Source organism: Centroberyx affinis, unplaced genomic scaffold (genome assembly GCF_046629955.1).
Source record: "Centroberyx affinis isolate AG114_WGS23_722 - 3 ecotype Tasmania unplaced genomic scaffold, CSIRO-AGI_Caff_v1 ptg000693l_1, whole genome shotgun sequence".
In the NCBI taxonomy this organism is placed as follows: domain Eukaryota; kingdom Metazoa; phylum Chordata; class Actinopteri; order Beryciformes; family Berycidae; genus Centroberyx; species Centroberyx affinis.
The window spans coordinates 176,891-196,318 of NW_027279313.1; the positions used below are offsets into that span (position 1 = coordinate 176,891).

At 41.5% G+C, this 19,428-nt stretch overlaps 2 protein-coding genes across 2 annotated transcripts; one reads left to right on the forward strand and one right to left on the reverse strand.

Moving 5' to 3' along the window:
• Positions 1-1,741: 1,741 nt before the first annotated feature.
• Positions 1,742-13,002, reverse strand: ccdc24 (coiled-coil domain containing 24). The gene is made up of 5 exons (XM_071519388.1): positions 12,853-13,002; positions 7,509-7,696; positions 3,592-3,735; positions 3,243-3,347; positions 1,742-1,832 (listed from the first exon to the last, which is right to left on the reverse strand). The coding sequence occupies exons 1-5, from the start codon at positions 13,000-13,002 to the stop codon at positions 1,742-1,744; spliced, it is 678 nt and encodes a 225-aa protein (XP_071375489.1).
• A 956-nt stretch (positions 13,003-13,958) lies between these two features.
• LOC139644034 (von Willebrand factor C domain-containing protein 2-like) lies at positions 13,959-18,855 on the forward strand. The gene is made up of 3 exons (XM_071519396.1): positions 13,959-14,502; positions 16,049-16,178; positions 16,579-18,855. The coding sequence occupies exons 1-3, from the start codon at positions 14,146-14,148 to the stop codon at positions 16,755-16,757; spliced, it is 666 nt and encodes a 221-aa protein (XP_071375497.1). The 5' UTR covers positions 13,959-14,145; the 3' UTR covers positions 16,758-18,855.
• Positions 18,856-19,428: the final 573 nt, after the last annotated feature.

The following is a 19,428-nucleotide window of genomic DNA, read 5'->3' on the forward strand; positions in this document are numbered from 1 at the left end:
TGATTGAGAAAGACCGCCGCGGCCTTTGAGTGCCTCTTGACCAATGAGAATCCTCCATCCACCATCCAGCCTCACACCCTGCGCTCTTCAGGCTGGAAACTCCACCACTCCCCCCCTCTTCGCCCTCTTACACCCAGTTCTGCTTTTTTTTCAGACAGTGAAAGTGCCTGATGAGCTCTTCCAATAACATTACTTGTGTGTTGTCTGGTTGTCTATCCAGTGGCATCATCCCCATGCCACAGCTACTAATCTATAATCATACAGCATTTTATTAAGCAGGTCTTGCATTGCAGGTGCTGTGGAAAGCTACGGCCACATGCCATATCAACTGCTGTTCAGATGTCTCAAGCTCAACCTAAATTTTGGTTCCAATCAAACATCTGAAATACATAGACTTGGAGAGGCTATTGTCAGTTTCCTTGGCTAGACTGATAATATATAGTTTCCTCTATATACAATTTCCTACTCTTCAACTGAAGTGCCTTGTTGTCCAGATGAATTGGCAATGTAACACACTCGAGACACACACACACACACACACACACACACACACACACACACACACACACACACAGAAAGTACAAAGAGATAACTTCCACATCTGGTCTGCAGGAAAGTCCTACATCTGGTCTCTCTAACTGACTTGCTCTGTTTCTCTCCTAATGCCAGACAAGCATGATAGTGTAACCAGATTGTATGTATGCATGCGTGTGTGCGTGCGTGTGTGTATGTGTGTGTGTGTGTGTGTGTGTGCGCGCATGTCTGTGTGTGTAGTAAGTAATTGGAGTGATTGGGAGGAGATCGATCTTACTCAGCACTGCAAAGCCCTTGGCCAGACAGATGGAAAAAAACAAGCTTAGACTGAGCCCTTTCAGGCTCCCTGTAAGTGTGTGTGCATGTGTATGTGTGTGTGTGTGTGTGTGTGTGTGTGTGTGAGTGTAAATGGAAGCCTTGGCAGCGTTTCAATGCCAGTGGAGAGTTAGCAGGTTCACCTGAGGAAGTCTAAAGGAGGATTCCAACGTCAAAAAAATGTGTTTTGTTTGGGAAAAACAGTGTTTCTTTTTGGGCGAGTCAATATTTGTTTTATCATTCTTTATGGGAATTAACAGCATGGCGGGAATGCATCTTTGACCGATCATACTGCTGGGTTGATAACTTGCACCATAATAAGCACCGAAAAGGTTATTTGAATACCAAGGTTGGGAAATCATGCCTGAAAAATCATGCATATGGAATGGAGCCTAGAACCTGAGGCACAATTCATTTACAGCAAACTGTAAATCACCATCAATACTGTACTGTACTGTACTGTAGTGACAGTGTACTGTCAAGACAGTGTACTGTCAATCACTGATATCCAAACAGAGGTTTCACATACCTCAGCCCATCCACATAAAAACACTGAAGTGTGACAATCATGTTGATAAAAGTATCTGAGTTACTTCACAAAGACAAAGACAAAGTTCTCAGTCAGATAAATAACCACATTACAAACTAAAAGCTCAAATCTTTTCAAAAATGTGAATTTGAAAATATGCAATTACTCAAGATCATTCTTTAGGATGCTTGCAACGCTATATTTAATAGATTTGGATTGTAGAAGCTACAGTGCAGACCTGACAGCTGCACATCAACACAGTATATCAATACATTGGTCTTGGCCTGGTTTCCCATAAATAACTTTAGGATTAAGATCTTTGCTCCACTGGCAGCTGACAGACACAGAGGATTAAAGATGAATTCAGTACTTGGCTGTGCTCCATCTTATTCTTCTCACCTGTAGATGATTTACCTGGCTCTTCAATGCTTCACATTCTTCTATTAGGACAGACCTAGAGAGAGAGAGAGAGAGAGAGAGAGAGTGAGATAGATAGATAGATAGATAGATAGATAGATAGATAGATAGATAGAGAGAATCGATTATGTTTATCATCTGTACCCCAGTTGTTTTTCATTTAAAAACTCTAGCAAGCCAAAATTTAAAATCTAGGCCAAAGTGGAAACTCTGCATTTGACAGTCACGACACGTACACACAGCAAAGCACCTTGGTTAGAAGCTGAGGCTTTGTTAATAACAGCTGTGGTGATTTAGAGTATCCACTTTATTATTTGGAATATCTTTATTTTCTTAACATGATCGATTTGAAATCCCTCAACCACTGTGGCTGATGGGGGAAAATGTTATAGCTTCATGCCGTGGTCAACTCTGTGACAAGTATACATAATATATGTTCATGGAACACAGAAAATAAATAAAACACTATGTATCATTTTCAACATGTTGTCATGGTACTCGTTGGTAGACTGATTAGGAAAAGGTAATTTGATTTTGTTACAGACGCACGATCCAATCACAAGTGAGACAGAGCGACAACAGAATGAGTGTGCTTAGCGTCTGCTCAGAGACCAACTTTATCCTCTGTAGTTTTCAGGAGGTACTGAGGAAACAGTGTCCTATTTTTCTTTCTCTCTCTCACTCTCCCCTCTCACACTGCCTCTCTTTCTCCCTCCCTCCCTCCCCTTCTCCCTGCTCTTTCTCCTTCTCTGGTTACATAACTATAGTAGACTTTATTCACTTCTTTCAAACGAAGGAAAGGAATCTTCTGCCTGCTCCAGTCTGGTCTGGGATCCATTTTCTGACAATGGGGCCTTTTGTTCTGGTTGAGTCAGGAAATGGGAGAGAGAGGGAGAAAGAGAGAGAGAGAGAGAGAGAGAGAGAGAGAAAGAGAGAGGGAGTGTGTGTGTGTGTGTGTGTGTGTGTGTGAGAGAAAGAGAGAGAGAGAGAGAGAGAGAGAGAGAGACTCCCCTCCAAGGCAGCCCCAAGTGTTTGTATTGCCCTCTAGGCCTCAAAGCAAGGGATGGAGGAAGGGAACGGAGGGATGGAGTGAGAAGGAGGCAGGGGAGCAACAGATGCCATGGAGAAGAGTGGAAACTGAGGGGAACTAAAGGGGAAACAGTGAGGGGGGGGGGGGGGGGGGGAGATGGCAACCTGGATTGCTCCAAACCAACTCAAAACCGACTTACAGAGTACATATGAGTTACATCACTCAGGACAAAGCAGGGTCCATACACACAAACAAATAAAAAACACATATGTGACGTGTGTTTGATAGTCAGCATTACAAATCTAAAAAAATGGTCCAAACAACTATTCCCGAAAGTTTCTGTGATAGTGTTTTACCATTTTGGAATGTGTTGTTTACTGAAACACTATACATCCTCTCATCCTTTATGCTACTCACTTGAGGTGGGCCACCACTTGGTCTATGTCAGTGACATTCAGCTTGTCCCTCACTGCTTCAATCTCATCATGGATGCTAGACTGGACTGAACAACAAGAACTGGGCCTAGAGGAGAGAAGAGAAGAGGAGAGGAGAGGAGAGGAGAGGAGAGAAAAAAGAAGAAAAGACATTTCTGCATTATTTTAAATACAACAAAATACAGAAAGCTGGCTGAACACTGTCATTACAAGAACAGCATCCCACAATGAGTACATCATGAAAAAATCCACAAAAAATAGGCTAAAATATTTCGAACTTTCTATTTCTTCTTATTAGTAATATATTCAGGTCCTTTGTCCAGGTTACTAACCTGCTTCCATGTTGGCTGGGGTCGGTGTTTCCAGGGCAACTACAGTCACTAGGGTAACTACAGTTGCTAGGGCAGTTGTTAGGGTGACCCAGGGCGTAGTTCACTGTGTCAGGTTTGTACCGAAACAAGGCGTCGTCACCGTCCCTACAGACGAAAAGGGAAGGGGCAAGAGAAAGAAAGAGACACAGGTGAGACAGTCTTTCTAGCGGGAATTTGAATTTCAACTGAATTGAATTGAAATGAATTGAGATCAAGAGAGAGACAAGCAGACAAGCAGGCAGACAGGCAGAACTGGGCCCTGACCATAGATTTTAAACCATCTTTAATTATTGTCCTCCAAAAGACGCCCCACATCTCGGGAGAGCAAACATTAATACGCTCTGTGTGTGGTACTAGGAGCAGGAACAGCGGCTACATTGTATTTACTTTAAGTATAAGCAGCTTAGAGTTGCTCCAAACTCACAAAGAAAACCCTGCCACAACATCAGACACACACACACACACATTTACATCCTCTTTTAAGACTGATAAACTGTATACAAAATGAAAGAAAGAATAAAGTACCAAACTTTTCCATGCCCTCTGAATTGTTAGGGCTGGTTTCCAGATTTAGAGGCTATGTTTTGACAGTCCGGGAGTTTTGGTGAATGATGACTGGGAGAACAAACCCTTTAGTCTGAAAGCAACAGGTGCAGGAGGTTGCAGGCAGGGTGACGGCCTGGTCAGTTCTGTTCAACTTTATAGTCCTTGCACGGGGAAAAAATGGTTCTTTGTTGGCCACCAACAAACCACTCAGACAATAACACAGAGGTGTGTGTGTGTGTGTGTGTGTGTGTGTGTGTGTGTGAGGGTGTGTGTGGGTTGGGCATCAGGACCACACAGGAGGAAGCCAAAATGACCACACCAGCCCCACCAATAAGATAAATCAGTTGACTTTTACAAGCCCGCCCCCCTACACACACACACACACACGCACACACACACACACACACACACACACACACACACACAACATGTTCAGGTCATACACATGGATCAAATCCCCAGACCAGTGAGAAAAATCTGGGATGGGGAAGTGAAGCGTCTCCACCAGGTTTTTGCTGTAAACAGTGTGTTCTTTCTTAAACAAATAAATTAAATAAATAAGGTTAAATAAGGTTGAGAGTATGGGAGAGAGAGTGCAAGAGAGCGAGAGAGAGAGAGCAATGCTGGTCTCTATCTTGATACTTTGGCAATGTCGTTCTCAACTTTCAAGTCAATAAAGCATGTTAAATTGAGCTGAATTGAGAAAGAGCCTTATTAGAAGGGAAGTGTGTTCAGCTTGCTCCTGAAAGCCATTCAGCTGATACACTTGGGACTTAGCCTAACTGACTAACTGAATGATCAAAGGCCTGAAACATGCACACACACACGCGCACACACACACACACACAAATATGCATCAAGGTCAACAAGTATACTGTAGTCAACTTCAAAGAGAAAAAGCAGCTTGTGTGGTACCAAAACGTTTTTGGCACTGACCCCACACGGCCAATAACAATAGGCTAGATTTCCACTGAATTGGACTTTTTGTAGTCCATTTACATTTTTGATGACTTCCTGCCCCTGACAGATTACTTCAAAATAAATCCCTGTCAAATGAGCTGTGATAACAAGCACCGGTGTTACATTCTACTGCTCCTATAAGTCATGTCTATTTACATATTTCATTATTTTCCCTCTCCATTGCTGTTTGCTTTTGATGCATAACTTCAATGCAGCAATTGTTTCCTAGTGTTGACATCACTTTTTTTTGCTACAGAATGAATGTCAAATAACTGTGAATGTGATATATTAAATTGGTAATTGTTTTTGGTAAAATTGTGTGTACCTTCTCTATAAATATGGTGCTTACCTGTTAGCCCAATTAGAGAATATAATATAAGAATGACTGAGAATGACTACCCAGATCAGAGACTCTCCACTCCTAGAGTATAAATTCTATGTGTAGAATGTAGAATGTAATATATAAATACAAAACCCAAATCCAAACCCCTAAGGAAGAGCTGGCTGCAGTCCATAGTTTAACAGCTTCAACACAACTGGACACATAAAAAAGAAAATCACAACAGACAGGAAGTCGACAAATCGACAGGCAACAAATGGTTAGTCACATAAACAGAGAACAATCAATCTTGATTTGTGTTTTTCCTAAAAGGCGGCAACAAAACCAAAGAGGTGAGATGGGTCGACATTCCTGGCAGCAGCAAGCTAGTTGCTGGGATAGTTACTTGCACACACACACACACACACACACACACACACACACACACACATTTTGGTACTTGAAAGTTAGTTCAGCTCTAGGATGGTCTCTAACCTAATGGTTAGAGAGACCGTCCTGTAATGGACTCGTCACAGGTTTGACTCCTGCAATGTGTCCAGTCAAAGTAACTTTGTGCAAGACATTGAAACTCTACCGGCTCTTTTGTTGTAGATAAAAGCATCAGCTAAATGCCTAAAATATATAGTAGATAAAATGTAAATTGAAGTCCCTTTCCAAGCCTGCAAAAAGCCCTGTAGCAATTGATAATGTAGTAATTGTCAGATAATGTAATAACTTACATTGTACTTACACACTACATTTTCAGCCCATTTAGAGGGACATTTTGTACATTACATTATCAGTTGCTACAAGCCCCTCTGTCACCTCAGTTGTAACCATAACTGTAGTGATAAAAAAAAGAATAAACAGCAATAAGAGGGTTTTAATGTCACTCTTTGAGCCGCCTGCAACTCCCTGATGATTGTGCCTCATGAGAAGCAGATACAGAATACCATGCTTCATTGCTTCAAACTACTTTTACTCTCTATCACAGTTTTACTCTATAATCTTTTACAAACATTACAAATGTAAACAAACCTTTTCCAGCTTCGAAATGTATGTGTAAAAAAATGTCTTCAATACAATGACTCGCAGCGCAAATAAAGGTAGTGGTGACTGGGCCTTTAAAATCTAGTGTTCTCATGTTATGTTGGTATTTGGTGTGGAATGCATGGATGTCTTCTCCTCCTCTAATTGTTCTATTGTTCCACAATTCCCAAACCATTTTGCAACATCCCTATGCCAAAAAACCTTTGTTCCTCTCCTTTCCAACCCATTTGTAACTGACAAGGGAGCACAATATGGCATTTTATGGCACTCTTTGTTGGAGGGAAAATGACGTAGAGGCTGTGAGAGCAGGGTCTTAACCTGCCTGCCCACCCCATACATGGGCTAGTGAAAAAGCCCAGAGAGAAACGTTGTGCTCAGTTTGGACCATTAATCAGAAAAGAACAGTGACAGAGAGATTGTTTTCAATTAGGTAAAAATAAAAATAAAAAGTGCTCTGTTGTGTGTCCTGTTATGAACCAGACTGACATACTTGATCAAAAGCAATGGCATTTTGAATATTAGGGAAAGGATTTTGAATATTATGGAAATAAATGGTCTTTTATTGTGCAAATGGTGAGTTCAACTGCTTGTTAATTAAGCATGAAGTTGCCTGATCGGTGGACTATCACTGTCACACATTGTCTGAATTTGAACGTAGAGCATGGAACTGTGAATTTAATTTGAATTTTGTGTCACAATATATTTGAGAGAGGCTAGTCTGCGCTGGAGCAATAATGGGGATAGATTCAGTACACTATAGCTGCATAATGGACTTCTAAGATGGCTAACACTGTAATGACACCATCTTCCTGACTTTTAAATAGCCACCATTGTTATTAAGCAAAGGTGAGTTTCAGTGTCTATAATTATTTGGCGTGACCAAACTTGAAAATTAGGCATCTTCAGTGGAGTGATGGAATGATCAGTGGAATGATGGCCTTTAATAAAAACTATGTGATGCATCGGTTGTGTGTGTGCGTGTATGTGTGTGTCCTGTCCCTACCTTCCGTCCCTGATGGCTCTCTCTCTGACAGACTGTAGCAACATCCGGATCTCAGCTCTCAGCAGCTCTTTGACTTTGGGGGGGTCAGCTAGAGGGGAGCGCTGCTGACGTAAGAGCGGGGTCCCCGCCCTGTTACTATGGTTACCACCTCGCTGGATCCCATGCCATATCTTGCGCCACATCTCCACCTATGATCAACAACAAAGGTGTTATCAAGGTTAGTTAAGACGACAAGGGATTATCGCAATCATACAACTGAATAACTGGATTCATTCATACTTAAATTTGCTGCATCCCCATTTATGAGAAACAGCACACTTGTAGATGCCAACTAAAGCAGATGGACTAAAATAATAATCTTAGTCTTTCTTTATTCAGGGACCACTTATTCAAGATACAATTTACTTATTTGCAGTTGTCAATAGTCAGAAATAAAGTCTGAATGCTGGTGGTGAATACACAGTCCAGGTGACGTATACTGTCAGCGGCTGACAGCTCATGATGCCGCACCAGGCGAGGATACTGGTAAATGAAAACATTTCAAAGTGAAATATGATTTTGTTATCCTGTCCTTTTCAAGGAGAGTGGACAGTCCACCTGCCACGCTCCAAGTGTTGATCCAGACATCCGCCACCCAATAATTCCCCCTGACAGTCTCCCTGGCTGAGGATGATATCTGGGCTCCCAGGGAAAGGCTACGCTGCAGTGGAGGATTATCTTCCTTCTTTCATGTCTCACTGAGGCCAAAATGTGACTATAATCTGTGAAAAAGCAATTATGCTCTGATTGTGCCAGTGCAGCTTCAGTGGGGAGAGCAAGGCACTAACGCTACCAGGGTTAGGTGTTGGATTCCTACTTCATACTAAAATTCATTCATACTTCATACTGGATTCATCCTAAAAACTTTGGATAAAAGTGTTCACCTAATGTTATTTAAAAAGTATCCTGGCCTGATTAGAGTTTCCATATTTCAGTATCTGATTACATAATCTAAGGATACAATTTAAAGTAACCATACTCACTATGTGGAGATGTCAGTCCTCTGGCAGAGATACAAACTGTTATGAAGGTAATGACACATGACCAGCTTTTTATAAGGCAATGAAAATGGTCAGTTAATATTGCCTTCAGGCTTACACAGGAATGTGTAAATAGCATAAAATGAATGTGAACCTCCTGACAGAATCACGCAATGATAACAACAACAATGATAACAACAACACACTTCAAGGCCAAACTCATGGATCCAGTTTTGTTCCACTACCCCACTGAATAACTGTGAAGATTTGGTGTACAGAGACACTGAAACACACACACACACACAAACACACATAAGATAAACACAATTCATCCCTGTGTATTCACGATGTAACAATATTGTAGGTCATGGATTAAAATGTCCACCTACATTAATAATAATAATAATAATTGATTACATTTATATAGCGCTTTTCTAGGTACTCAAAGCGCTTCACATATCGGGGGGGGGGGGGGTCTCAACTCATCCACCACCGATGTGTAGCACCCACCTGGGGTGTCATTGATTCAAAATGTGACCTAAGTGTCATGGCCTTAAGGCGATACAGGGTTTTTTTCATGTGGCAGGCAGCTCTACTCTGCTATACCTTTGTAAACCTATAGCTTGCTTTCGCTTGCGGCATGTTATGTCCTCACCTGAAGAACGCTTATGGGATATATGGGATGCAAAATGGACACTGTGAAATTACTTTAGAGTGACAAATAGGCTTGAATGCTGTGGGTCTAGGCAGCCTTTTAGTCTATGTATTTTCCTATTTTCCTAGGGTTATCATTGCTGAGCTAGGATTTGTCTTTACCTTTAAAGAAACTACTAGGGAAAAATGGGAAAAAGGTCAGCCTCTGTGCTTGACTTCTTCTGTGCTGAGGGCCGAGGCTCATAGATGTGTGTGTGTGTATGCTTTTCCGCTCAGTGCCGTGTTTCCCCTAACTAGTACGCAGCCTTGTGTGTTAAAAACATTATCTCCAGGACAACCACAATGAAACAGCCAAATGGAAACAAGAAAAAAACAAAAATACTCAAGTGTGGCAAATTGCTGCGAGACAAAACAGAGAGGAAGTGAGAGAAAGTGAGATAAACTTAGTGTGTGTTTGTGTGTGTGTGTGTGTGTGTGTTCGTGTGCGTATGTTGCGTGTCTAAGTTCATGAAGTCTGGATACCATTAACACCTCCCCACCTGTTTTCTGCCAATCATTTCTCTGCCCGCTCAGTCAAAGACTCGACTTCAAAGGAATCCATTGGAGGATACTAAACACACAGCTTCTGGACTTTGTGTGTGTGTGTGTGTATGTGTGTGTGTGTGTGTGTGTGTATGTGTCTGTGTACTGTAAAAAGTAAAAATACTGAGTGGGAAAACTGAGTGAGGGGACAAACATGCATACACACACACACACACACACACAGGGCCATTTTCACCCACACTGGCTGTGTCTCTCTTGGTGTTAAGGTGTTTATGTTACAGACCTCATGGCTCACTGGCAAACAAGTTATTCGTTGATTTTTTTTCCCTCCCTCTCCTGTGAAACTGTTGATCTCATCCAGGAACTATTTTAAGGGAGTGTTGTTTAAACCTGTCAGTTACAGAAACTATTATGAGCTATTATAATGGACGGTTTTAGCATTCATTCTTGAGAATTTTAATAGGAAAGAACTTTATCTCATTTGGGAAATATTTTCATTCACAGTAGAGAGAGAGAGAGAGAAAGACAGAGAGGGAAAGAGAGAGGGGGGGGAAGAGAGAGAGATTGGGCTCCTAGAGAGACTTGAAAGGAGAGGCTAATATCTGATCTAGCCGCCGTAGACAATGGAGACCTTGATGGAGAGAGGAATGGAGGGATGGAGGAGTCGCCTGCAGATCTACTAGGCCTATTACTTTTCATGGTGGCTCACTGAGGGAAGGGATTCATTAAATGTCTGCAGGAGAAAGAAAGAGAGACAGAAGAGAGGGAATGGAGAGAGAGAAAGAAATAGATATAGGCTGAGACCAAGATGAGTAAAAGAGAGAAAGAGAAGGAAAAGGGGAAAAAGGAAGAGAGCCAACCTAAATGTAATGAATGAAGGAAACCTGCGCTAGCCGGAGAGTTGAATAAGGCGCTCTGTGCTTTGTTTTCCCAGAAATTTCCTAAAGCCTTCAGCCTAAGTCTTTCTTTCCGGCTGGGGGCTTTGCAACCAGCCACTGAATATAAGTGAAAAAATATCAGAGCAATACTGAAAGTCAGATGCACACGCACGCACACACACACATACACACACAGACGACATGCACACACACAATCAGAGTCAGAGAATATGTGTTGCTAATGGTCTTATCAACAGCAGAGGATTAGCCTCTTTAACCCTGTTATACCGGCCCCCTGACTCACTGAGCTTACTGGGGCCTCTTTCTGTGTGTGTGTGTGTGTGTGTGTGTGTGTGTGTGTGTGTGAGAGAGCGTATATGAATTGAATTACTTTGCATCAGTCACTTACTGTATAGTGCATATACATTATATAATAATATTGCAATACTTGAAGTCAGAAGCCACTTCTGATTGCACTGTTTTACCATGTTGTCTTGTTGCACTGTCTTGTTTTTATATTGTCCGTCCCGCTCTCGTTTTTGTTTTTTTGGAATGTACCTTGACCCCAGGTTTTTTGTTTCACTGAGCATTTGTGTAAGGTAAAAAGACAACTGAGTTGAACTGCATTGCATATGTGTGAGTCTGTGAGTGTGTGTGTGTGTGTCTTTATGTGAAAGAGAGGGAGTCTTGCATGCACATGTACATGCGTACTTGCACCCTTACAAAAACAAATCACATGTGAAAAGGAGGTTTTGACATATGAAATGTCCAACAATCACATGATAGACACATGGTTTTCACACATTTCACATGTGTTTTTTAAAAACATTTTCTAAGGGGTGTGTGTGTGCTTGTGTGTGTGTGTCAGTCAACTGTAGGTCTGCATGTGAGCGTGCATGTACAGATGTGATCTGTGATTAACTTTCATGGAATGACTTGAGACAGACTGTGGCCAGACTCTTGTTTTCTGCTGAACGCCTTCTGACCTGTTGGTGCACTGCAGGCAGTGTGCTGATAACATCTTCAGATGGAGAGATTTCACTACTGAATAAATACAGCATAGAGAAAGAGGGAGAGGGAGAGGGAGAGGGAGAGGGAGAGGGAGAGGACGGCAGGAAAGACAGACAGACAGAAGGAGAGAAGGGCTGAAAGAAAGAATGGCGATAGAGCGAGAGAGGCGAGGGAGGTGTGTGTGTGTGTGTGTGAGAGAGAGAGAGAGAGAGAGAGATTTATATGCTGAAGAAAGTGCTGATAAGATAAACTCTTTGTATGTGCGTGTGTGTGTGCTTGTAATCTTCAGCTATAGGCTTGATCTTAAGTGCACACAGCATGGCCTCCCTTACATAAGTCAGCTTTTCCTCAGCAGACTAGGGCTGCGTGTCTTCACATCTTAGGCTTTAGGGTCGACAACTGAGCCATTTCTCATGTAACACAGTCAGGATAGGCTACACATCAGTGTAAAATCAAACTACAGGGTACAAGGTACAGCAATTACTGAACGTATTTTGTTTATGATTCATTTTATTTATGATTTGTGATCGCCCTGTTTTTCTATGGTACGCTGCTTGCATCACCTTGTCATTTCTTGGTTTGCCTGTCTCTTTAAATCACGTTTTAGGCCTCCATCTTGACCCTGGATGGGCCTATCTATTGACGTGTGCCACTATAAGTTGCACCTTAGCTGGGGATTTCTCATCGGCCCAGTAAATCTCTCTTGGCTGAGGTCATTTGTTTGCCAGAGCTGAAGGAGGCCTTCTTGAGTGCCTTCCATGCAAGGGGCTTTGGGGGCAAGAGTTTAGTTGGCCTTGAATAAATATTGATGTCTGTCTGGCTCACACTTTGGCTTCAGTGGGGCAATGTGCCAATTAACCCACATTTCACTTTTATTAGAGAGTCTGGGAATCGTTATTAATGAGAGTACACGGCCAAACTAACCTATTTAAGCAGCCTACTACCAGAGCAGGAGTTCTTAAATTGTTTGGCCGGGAACGCTTAGCTGAGAAAACTTTAGTTTCACCCTGAAACCAGGCTCAAAAGGAAATACTAGTGGGTTACTCAGGATGGTGGGAGCTGACCAAAAACAGGCCTACTGCCCATTTTGAGGTCTGACATTGTTTAGGAAAGACTCCACTAAACTGTCTTCTTTAAATAGATACAGCAAGGCATCACAAAAACAGCGAATAATGGCAAAAATGAAGACAACATGAATGATGAAACAGGTGTTACGCACTGAAACTGATGCCAGCTCACCTCAGAGTGCAGCTCTGTGTACATGTCCAGCAGGGAGTCCCCCAGCACCCCACGCACCTCTGGCAGCTCTGACTCAGGAACATGCTCCACTATCAGGCTCCACAGCGACTGGCGAGGGCCCCAGTACTGGCTTCCATCAGTAGACTGCATGCGAACGGCAATCTAGTGGGGAAGAAATGGAGAGAAACACTAACGTTACAGTCAACACCATAAAATAAGCTGAGGGGTCTGAATCTTTTGAAGCCTGAAACTGAATAAAAACTAAATTATTAGCAGGTTACAGAGGTTCCAGACACCACACCTGTTATTATAGCTTTGACTACAACATGCAAGTTTATATGAGTTTGCAAGTGTACTTTAGCTAATTGAGGGATGGTAGCAATAGCCTACGATAATAGCCTCTCTGCTGAGACAGGAAAGCTAACAGTTAGCTAGCTAGCTGCTTTAGTACAAGTTATTTAGCTTTTGTTAACAGTAAACATTTAACAAAAGGCGTCAGTGAGCAATTCTTAGTTCACTCTATGTCTGACCAAGTCATTGTCGTTCAAAAGTTTAGGTAAAACCCGGTAACTGCTGTGTTTTCTATGCTAAACAGAAAAAAAAAATTGTTGCTCACCTTGTTGCTTCCCTGTATCCAGTGTAAACATTCCAGTTGCCAAGTGGGAAATATCGCGAGACAGATCTGAACTCTCGACAATAATGATAAAAGGTATCAAACTAGAAATAGAAATGCTTTGCATATCGGTTCAGTTGTGTTTTATTACAGCTGAAAATTAAAATAGAGCCTTAACCAAAATAAAGATTTTGTAAAGTAAAACAATAACAGATACGGATTTATTAGTGATTTAAATAATTTGCTAAACCTATTCAGCCAGCCTACTACGCTCTGAAATCTTAAGTAATTTCCAACAATGAATTTCTGAACATAATGCATGTGTTCTTTGAAAATGTCTGGACTAATAGGCTGTGTTTCTATTTGAAAATGTAAAACTGGGGGGCGGACTTCAGCTGCGACTGGCGTGTGAACCCCCAGAGAGGCAGTGAATAACTTTCCCTCTGTGAAAGTTTTTTCACGGCTCTTTACAGGATTGGGCGCAGCCCCAGAAGACTGCAGTGGAAGGGCTATAGAGGTAATGCCGAGGATTTTGCGCTCAGTAACAATGTAACAAACTAAATATTTGTGGGTGTTAATTTGCCTATACCAAATCCCAACAGGACTAAAGTGGATGTTTCACTTTGCTGAGGTGTTGTTCATCTTTCTGTATGTTTTGGACGAGGTGGATCAACTAAATCATGGCAAAGCTTTCAAATGAGCGCCTCTCCTCGCTGCGCACAGTGCGCACGGCCGTTTTGGCACTACTGCTTTGCGCACAGGCCGGCTTTGGCTTCTCGGTAGCCGGGCAGCAGGAGAGCACCTGCGAGGCCAACGGCAGCGTATACTACGTGGGGGAATGGTATTTTCTGGACTCTGATCACTGCACCCAGTGTGAGTGTACCGCCGAGGGCTCGGCTTGTGCCCGGACTGAGTGCACCTCTCTCCCTGCTGCATGCATCCATGTCAGCCACTACCCTACCGACTGCTGCCCCAGGTGTGAGAAGATCGGGTGTGAGTACAGGGGAGAGGTGTACGAGCTGGGCCAAAACTTCCAGGTAAGCAAGGCGATGATACAGCTTGATATACAGTAGCCACAGTAGATGATATAAATTGTTGATGCACTGGAGATGGGCAATGTTGGCCTTCAGCACGGATGGGGACTGGAATGACCTAAGGGTGGTAATACCTTCAGCACGGATGGGGACTTAAAGTGTTTGTGGTAGGCCCTATAGTAGCGTACTATATTATATATATATATATATATATATATATATATATATATTTATCTCCTATGGAATCACTATAGGATAATATTCCTAAAATGTCCTTTTGGATATTACAGTATAAGTTATAGTTTTGCTGATATGTGTATACATTTTATTATAGCTTTACTATAGCTATTTTTGTAAGGGTCAAGTGAACAGGGAACAAAAGTATACCTGTCTGAAAAAGGGCCCACCTAACTAACTCCGAAATTGTCCATTTGCACTACATCAAAATGAAGTGCTACCCGTGTAAAAGAACGATAGTAATCCTATAATAATTTTTAGAAGGACATTGCACAAATGTCACTGCATAACTATAACATCCGATGGTGATATAGGAGATAAATACTGTAAAATACCCAACCCCCTAACCCAACCCTAACCCTATAAAATACCACAGACACACTGTAAGCCCCCAAACTAATATCAGAGGAATATTATAGGGATTTGTCGCAGAACAGGGCCGTGGACACTATGCAGTGGAACTGCTACTGTAAACTACAATTGGTTTGTCCAGCACACAAATAGCGTAAAACAACGGTGTGCCAAGAGTGTACAACTCTGTTGATGTGTAAACTTTGATCTCATTCAAGCAGGTTTTACCCCGCCCTGCTACAAACCACTGACCCGTGCCATTCCTATGCGTAATTACGCACAAACCTGTTTTGGATGAAACGTGTACCTATCCGTGGGTTTTTTCCCCTAAACTTGACTGTTCTAACTATATGAGGCTAGATAGTCCTGTATACATTTATGGCTGTGTATTTCCTCCCAAAAATCTCTCAATCAGATTGGGACATGATGGCATGTAACTCGATTCTGCTGTAGGCAAGAAGAGGTAAATGGCGCCCTCTCTTGAGAAAGCGCTTAATGACAGTTAGAAGTAGTGTGTCATTCTGTTTAATCTGCCTATATCAACAGTTAACTCCCATTTACAACACAAATGGACTATACCGTCTTGTTATGATCCATATTACATATAGTGTATGGTATGATATGCTATGCTATACATAATATTTATTCTGATATACAAGAAAGTGAACAATGTACCTTGAATGTGCCTCCTCTCATTATGTCTCTGTCTCTGTGTGTGTGTGTGTGTGAGTGTGTGTGTGTTTGGGTCTCTCTCTCTCTCTCTCTCTCTCTCTCTCCCTCTCTTCCCCTTCAATCAATTGCCTACCCCTTGTGCTTTTGTCTTTGTATGTGCATGCATGTGCCTCATCTGTATGTGTGGCCATGCATGTCTGGGCGGTTGTGCGCGCAATGTGTGTGTATTTGTGTCTGTTTGTGTCTGTGTGTATATGTGTGTTTGTGTGTGTGTGTGCTTTCTTCCCAGCCGTCAGAGTGTGAGCAGTGCACCTGTGACAGTGATGGCATCGCCCGCTGTCTAGTTGCAGATTGTGCCCCTCCACCGTGTGTCAACCCCGTCTACCAGCCCGGGAAATGCTGTCCTGAATGCAGGGAGGGTAAGTCCACATTGGACTACATGTAGACTTCTTTCTGTAGGTCTACCATGCGTCACAAATATGTCTCATATGCCTTGTGAAGCAGTGTTATTCAATAATATCACCACCACTACTAGTACATTCATTACGACATCTGTAGTGTGTGTGTGTGTGTGTGTGTGTATGTATTGCGTGGTCTTGTGTTGTTAATGATGTTTGTACTATAACGTAACTCTAATTGGTTATTTTTAGCTGTTGGTTACACTAATGTGGTTTATTTTTATGGTTTGGTGGTTGTGTGCACATGCATGCCTGTCCGCTTGCTTTCATATGCATGTGCTTTCTTGCATGTGGTGTGTGTGTCTGTTTGTGGTGTATGTGGGTGCAATCACACTTACCTGCGTTGCGTGTCCCCCTCCAGGCCCTAACTGCTACGTTGACGCGTCCCGTAGCCAGGTGATTCCTGCCGGTGATCCCGTCTGGGTCAACTCCTGCACAAAGTGTCGTTGTCATGACGGCCAGGATGCAGGCTACTGGGAGGGAAACCGTCTGGCCACCTGTGCTCGCCTCAAAAACTGCACCCCTGAACAGCAAAACTGATGAACTCTATCTCCAAAGAAGCAACTGTTACCCCAAAAATACACAGTCCAGTACAGCTGATCAACTGTACCCGCTCCATCTCAAAGAACCTGCTGTACCCTCCAACAACATGATCCAACAGAACTGAACAGCTGTACCTCCACTGATCCAACCAAACATGAAGGATTAGCCATAACTTAAAAAATTCAACAATCCAACAGAACTGATGAAGAACCAAAGAACCAATTTTAGCCCTCCAATAAAACACCACAATCCATCAGAAGTGATGAACTGCATTTCAGAAGAACATGCCATCAAACAATACTGCAATACTGATGAGACCTGGGGAATTCTTTAGCGTAGTGGGCAACTGTGCATACTGTACATGAGCTCAAGATCAGGCCTTTCACACCCTTCGTCCCTGTTCTCCACATCATGAACAAGGCAGAAACTGTGTTAAAATAGAACAGACAAGTTCATCCCAGTCAGCAGAGCAGATGAGCTGTAGTCCTTGAGAAACAATGATCCAACAGCACTGCAAGCAACCAGACATAAACAGGAGTGACACACTGTCCATTTAAAAATTGCAGTGCAGTGTTATAAAAATAAATACATTTGGTTTACTAACATCTACAAAAAACTCCACAATTATACAAAAACTGAGATGAATTAAGAAAATTTCTGCAGACTTTGCTCATTACAAGACCTTGGTCCTCTTATATTGTATCTGTCTGAATCTGTCCACAAAATCTTCAAAATGTTGATTGGACTCACTCTGTTTTATCATTTATTAAGAGAGAGGAGAGGACATTTATACCCCTTAGTTCCCTAAGAGTGTCTCTTATGTGCAGACATCTGCTTTGGAGTGCAACTAAGCAGGTGAAGTAGTGCTGATTCCCTAGTAAGTATAGTGGGATTTGACTGTATTATGATGTTGAGGAGATTAGTTGAGAAGCTGAGAAGATTATTGGATAGGAAGAATCTTGTAATTAACTTGTCATGGATTGATGCAACACCAAAAAAAGTATGCACAAACTGTGATGCAACTTAGACTATAGGACATGGCTTGGGAAAGCAATAAATCTTTTGTAACTGTTATCTGAATTTTGCAGTACACTTTTCATACTAATTGAAATGTAATGTATAGGACTATGGCATAAGGTATGACTGTACAGTAGTTGTAGACATGGGCATATCTGGAAACGGGGTTTCATTTAATGAAATATTAATTGTACATGTACACTGTATTGCAGAAAAAACAGTTTGTAATTTACTGCATTATTCATCTTTTGTCAAGAAAGAATGTGTTTGTCATAGAAACAGTCTTTTGTAATTCTCACAATGTTATCAGTGCACACAGCGATCACTGACTGTCTTTTATTTCACATTCAGAAACAAAATGTATGGTGAAATGTAGCTCAATGTGTATTGTCAGTCTATACAGGTTTAAGATATACATGCAGTACTTCTTCCTAGTCCTTTGTCATCATCTTCCAATTCAATCATAAGGGACCTTTTTATGAAAACCAAAAGAAAAAGTGTGTTATTATTTGTTGATGTGCAGTGCCCATGCTGGCATGGATTGACTTTACACATTGTTCTGTAGGATACCCAAGCCATTGCTGCACAACACCATACCATTACCACTGACAAGCTGACATTACAATTTGACTACCTTGATTCTGCCTCAAAAGCCTTTTATATGTTACTCTGTCTGCAAGATTAGGGTTTAAATTTTAACTTTTAGAGTTAAAGACACATTTCCATTCTTATTTTAATTCTTATTTAATCAGGAAGATTTACTAAGGAACACATTCATATTTACAGCAATGGCATGAGGGGATTAGTATTCAATTCAAACAATGTAAAGTAGCTTGAAGCAATCTGAAAAGCACATAACTATCATGTTCACTATTGACTAATCATAGAGAATGACTGTTGCTGCAGTTTCAATTTTTCTTTAATTGACTGAAATGAAAGGGAACTGATGCCAACCTCAGATCTAAATCATGTAGTGTGAGATACTGTGTGACGCCTGTTAAGTTGTGCTTTTAATATACACCGGATCTAATAGAAAAAACATATTGTACAATACTAACGATTAAAACACTTTTTCATGTCCATGAACTATCTCTGTCTTTCTGGTCCTTCCAGCTTGGCTTCTTTCTACCTTAAATGAACTTTTGAATTTTTTTTTATTTGTTTTTTTTTCCATTTCTGATCAAATAACAGTGTGGCTTGTCACTGAGAAGACACAAGTCTGAGTTTTTCTGCTGACAATTTGGGGCCAGTGCTCTCCTCAAAACAATAAAAACATAGCTGCAAGCAGCCATAAGGCGGCCAGGAACAGCTTTGCCATTTAGTTGTGAGGAAAATATGGGGGAAAAAGGAGGAGAAAAATGGAATGTATTAGGCCTAAATAATGTCTTTAAACTGTTGGAACTTTAGATCATAACACATAATAGGCTACATTAACATTAGCATATCAGTCTATTAGCATGAAAGATTAGCACAGTAGTATGAGTAATCAGCAGGCATCATACAATGAACTATTAAAATATTATCTATTAGCAGAGGTAAAAAATTGTATGCAATAGAAAAAGATCATATTGTAAATATAGCAACTTGTGGCGATCTAGGGCAATCAAATGATTAATAAATGCAAAATGTATTGGCTCACCTCACTGATGAA

Coding starts and splice junctions, on each gene's coding strand:
- ccdc24 (XM_071519388.1), bottom strand. CDS start 13,002: ATGCAGTCTACTGATGGAAGCCAGTACTGGGGCCCTCGCCAGTCGCTG. Junction 7,697..12,852: donor ACACAGAGCTGCACTCTGAG/GTGAGCTGGCAT, acceptor TGTTGATCATAG/GTGGAGATGTGGCGCAAGAT. Junction 3,736..7,508: donor AGAGCCATCAGGGACGGAAG/GTAGGGACAGGA, acceptor TTTCGTCTGTAG/GGACGGTGACGACGCCTTGT.
- LOC139644034 (XM_071519396.1), top strand. CDS start 14,146: ATGGCAAAGCTTTCAAATGAGCGCCTCTCCTCGCTGCGCACAGTGCGC. Junction 14,503..16,048: donor AGCTGGGCCAAAACTTCCAG/GTAAGCAAGGCG, acceptor CTTTCTTCCCAG/CCGTCAGAGTGTGAGCAGTG. Junction 16,179..16,578: donor CTGTCCTGAATGCAGGGAGG/GTAAGTCCACAT, acceptor GTCCCCCTCCAG/GCCCTAACTGCTACGTTGAC.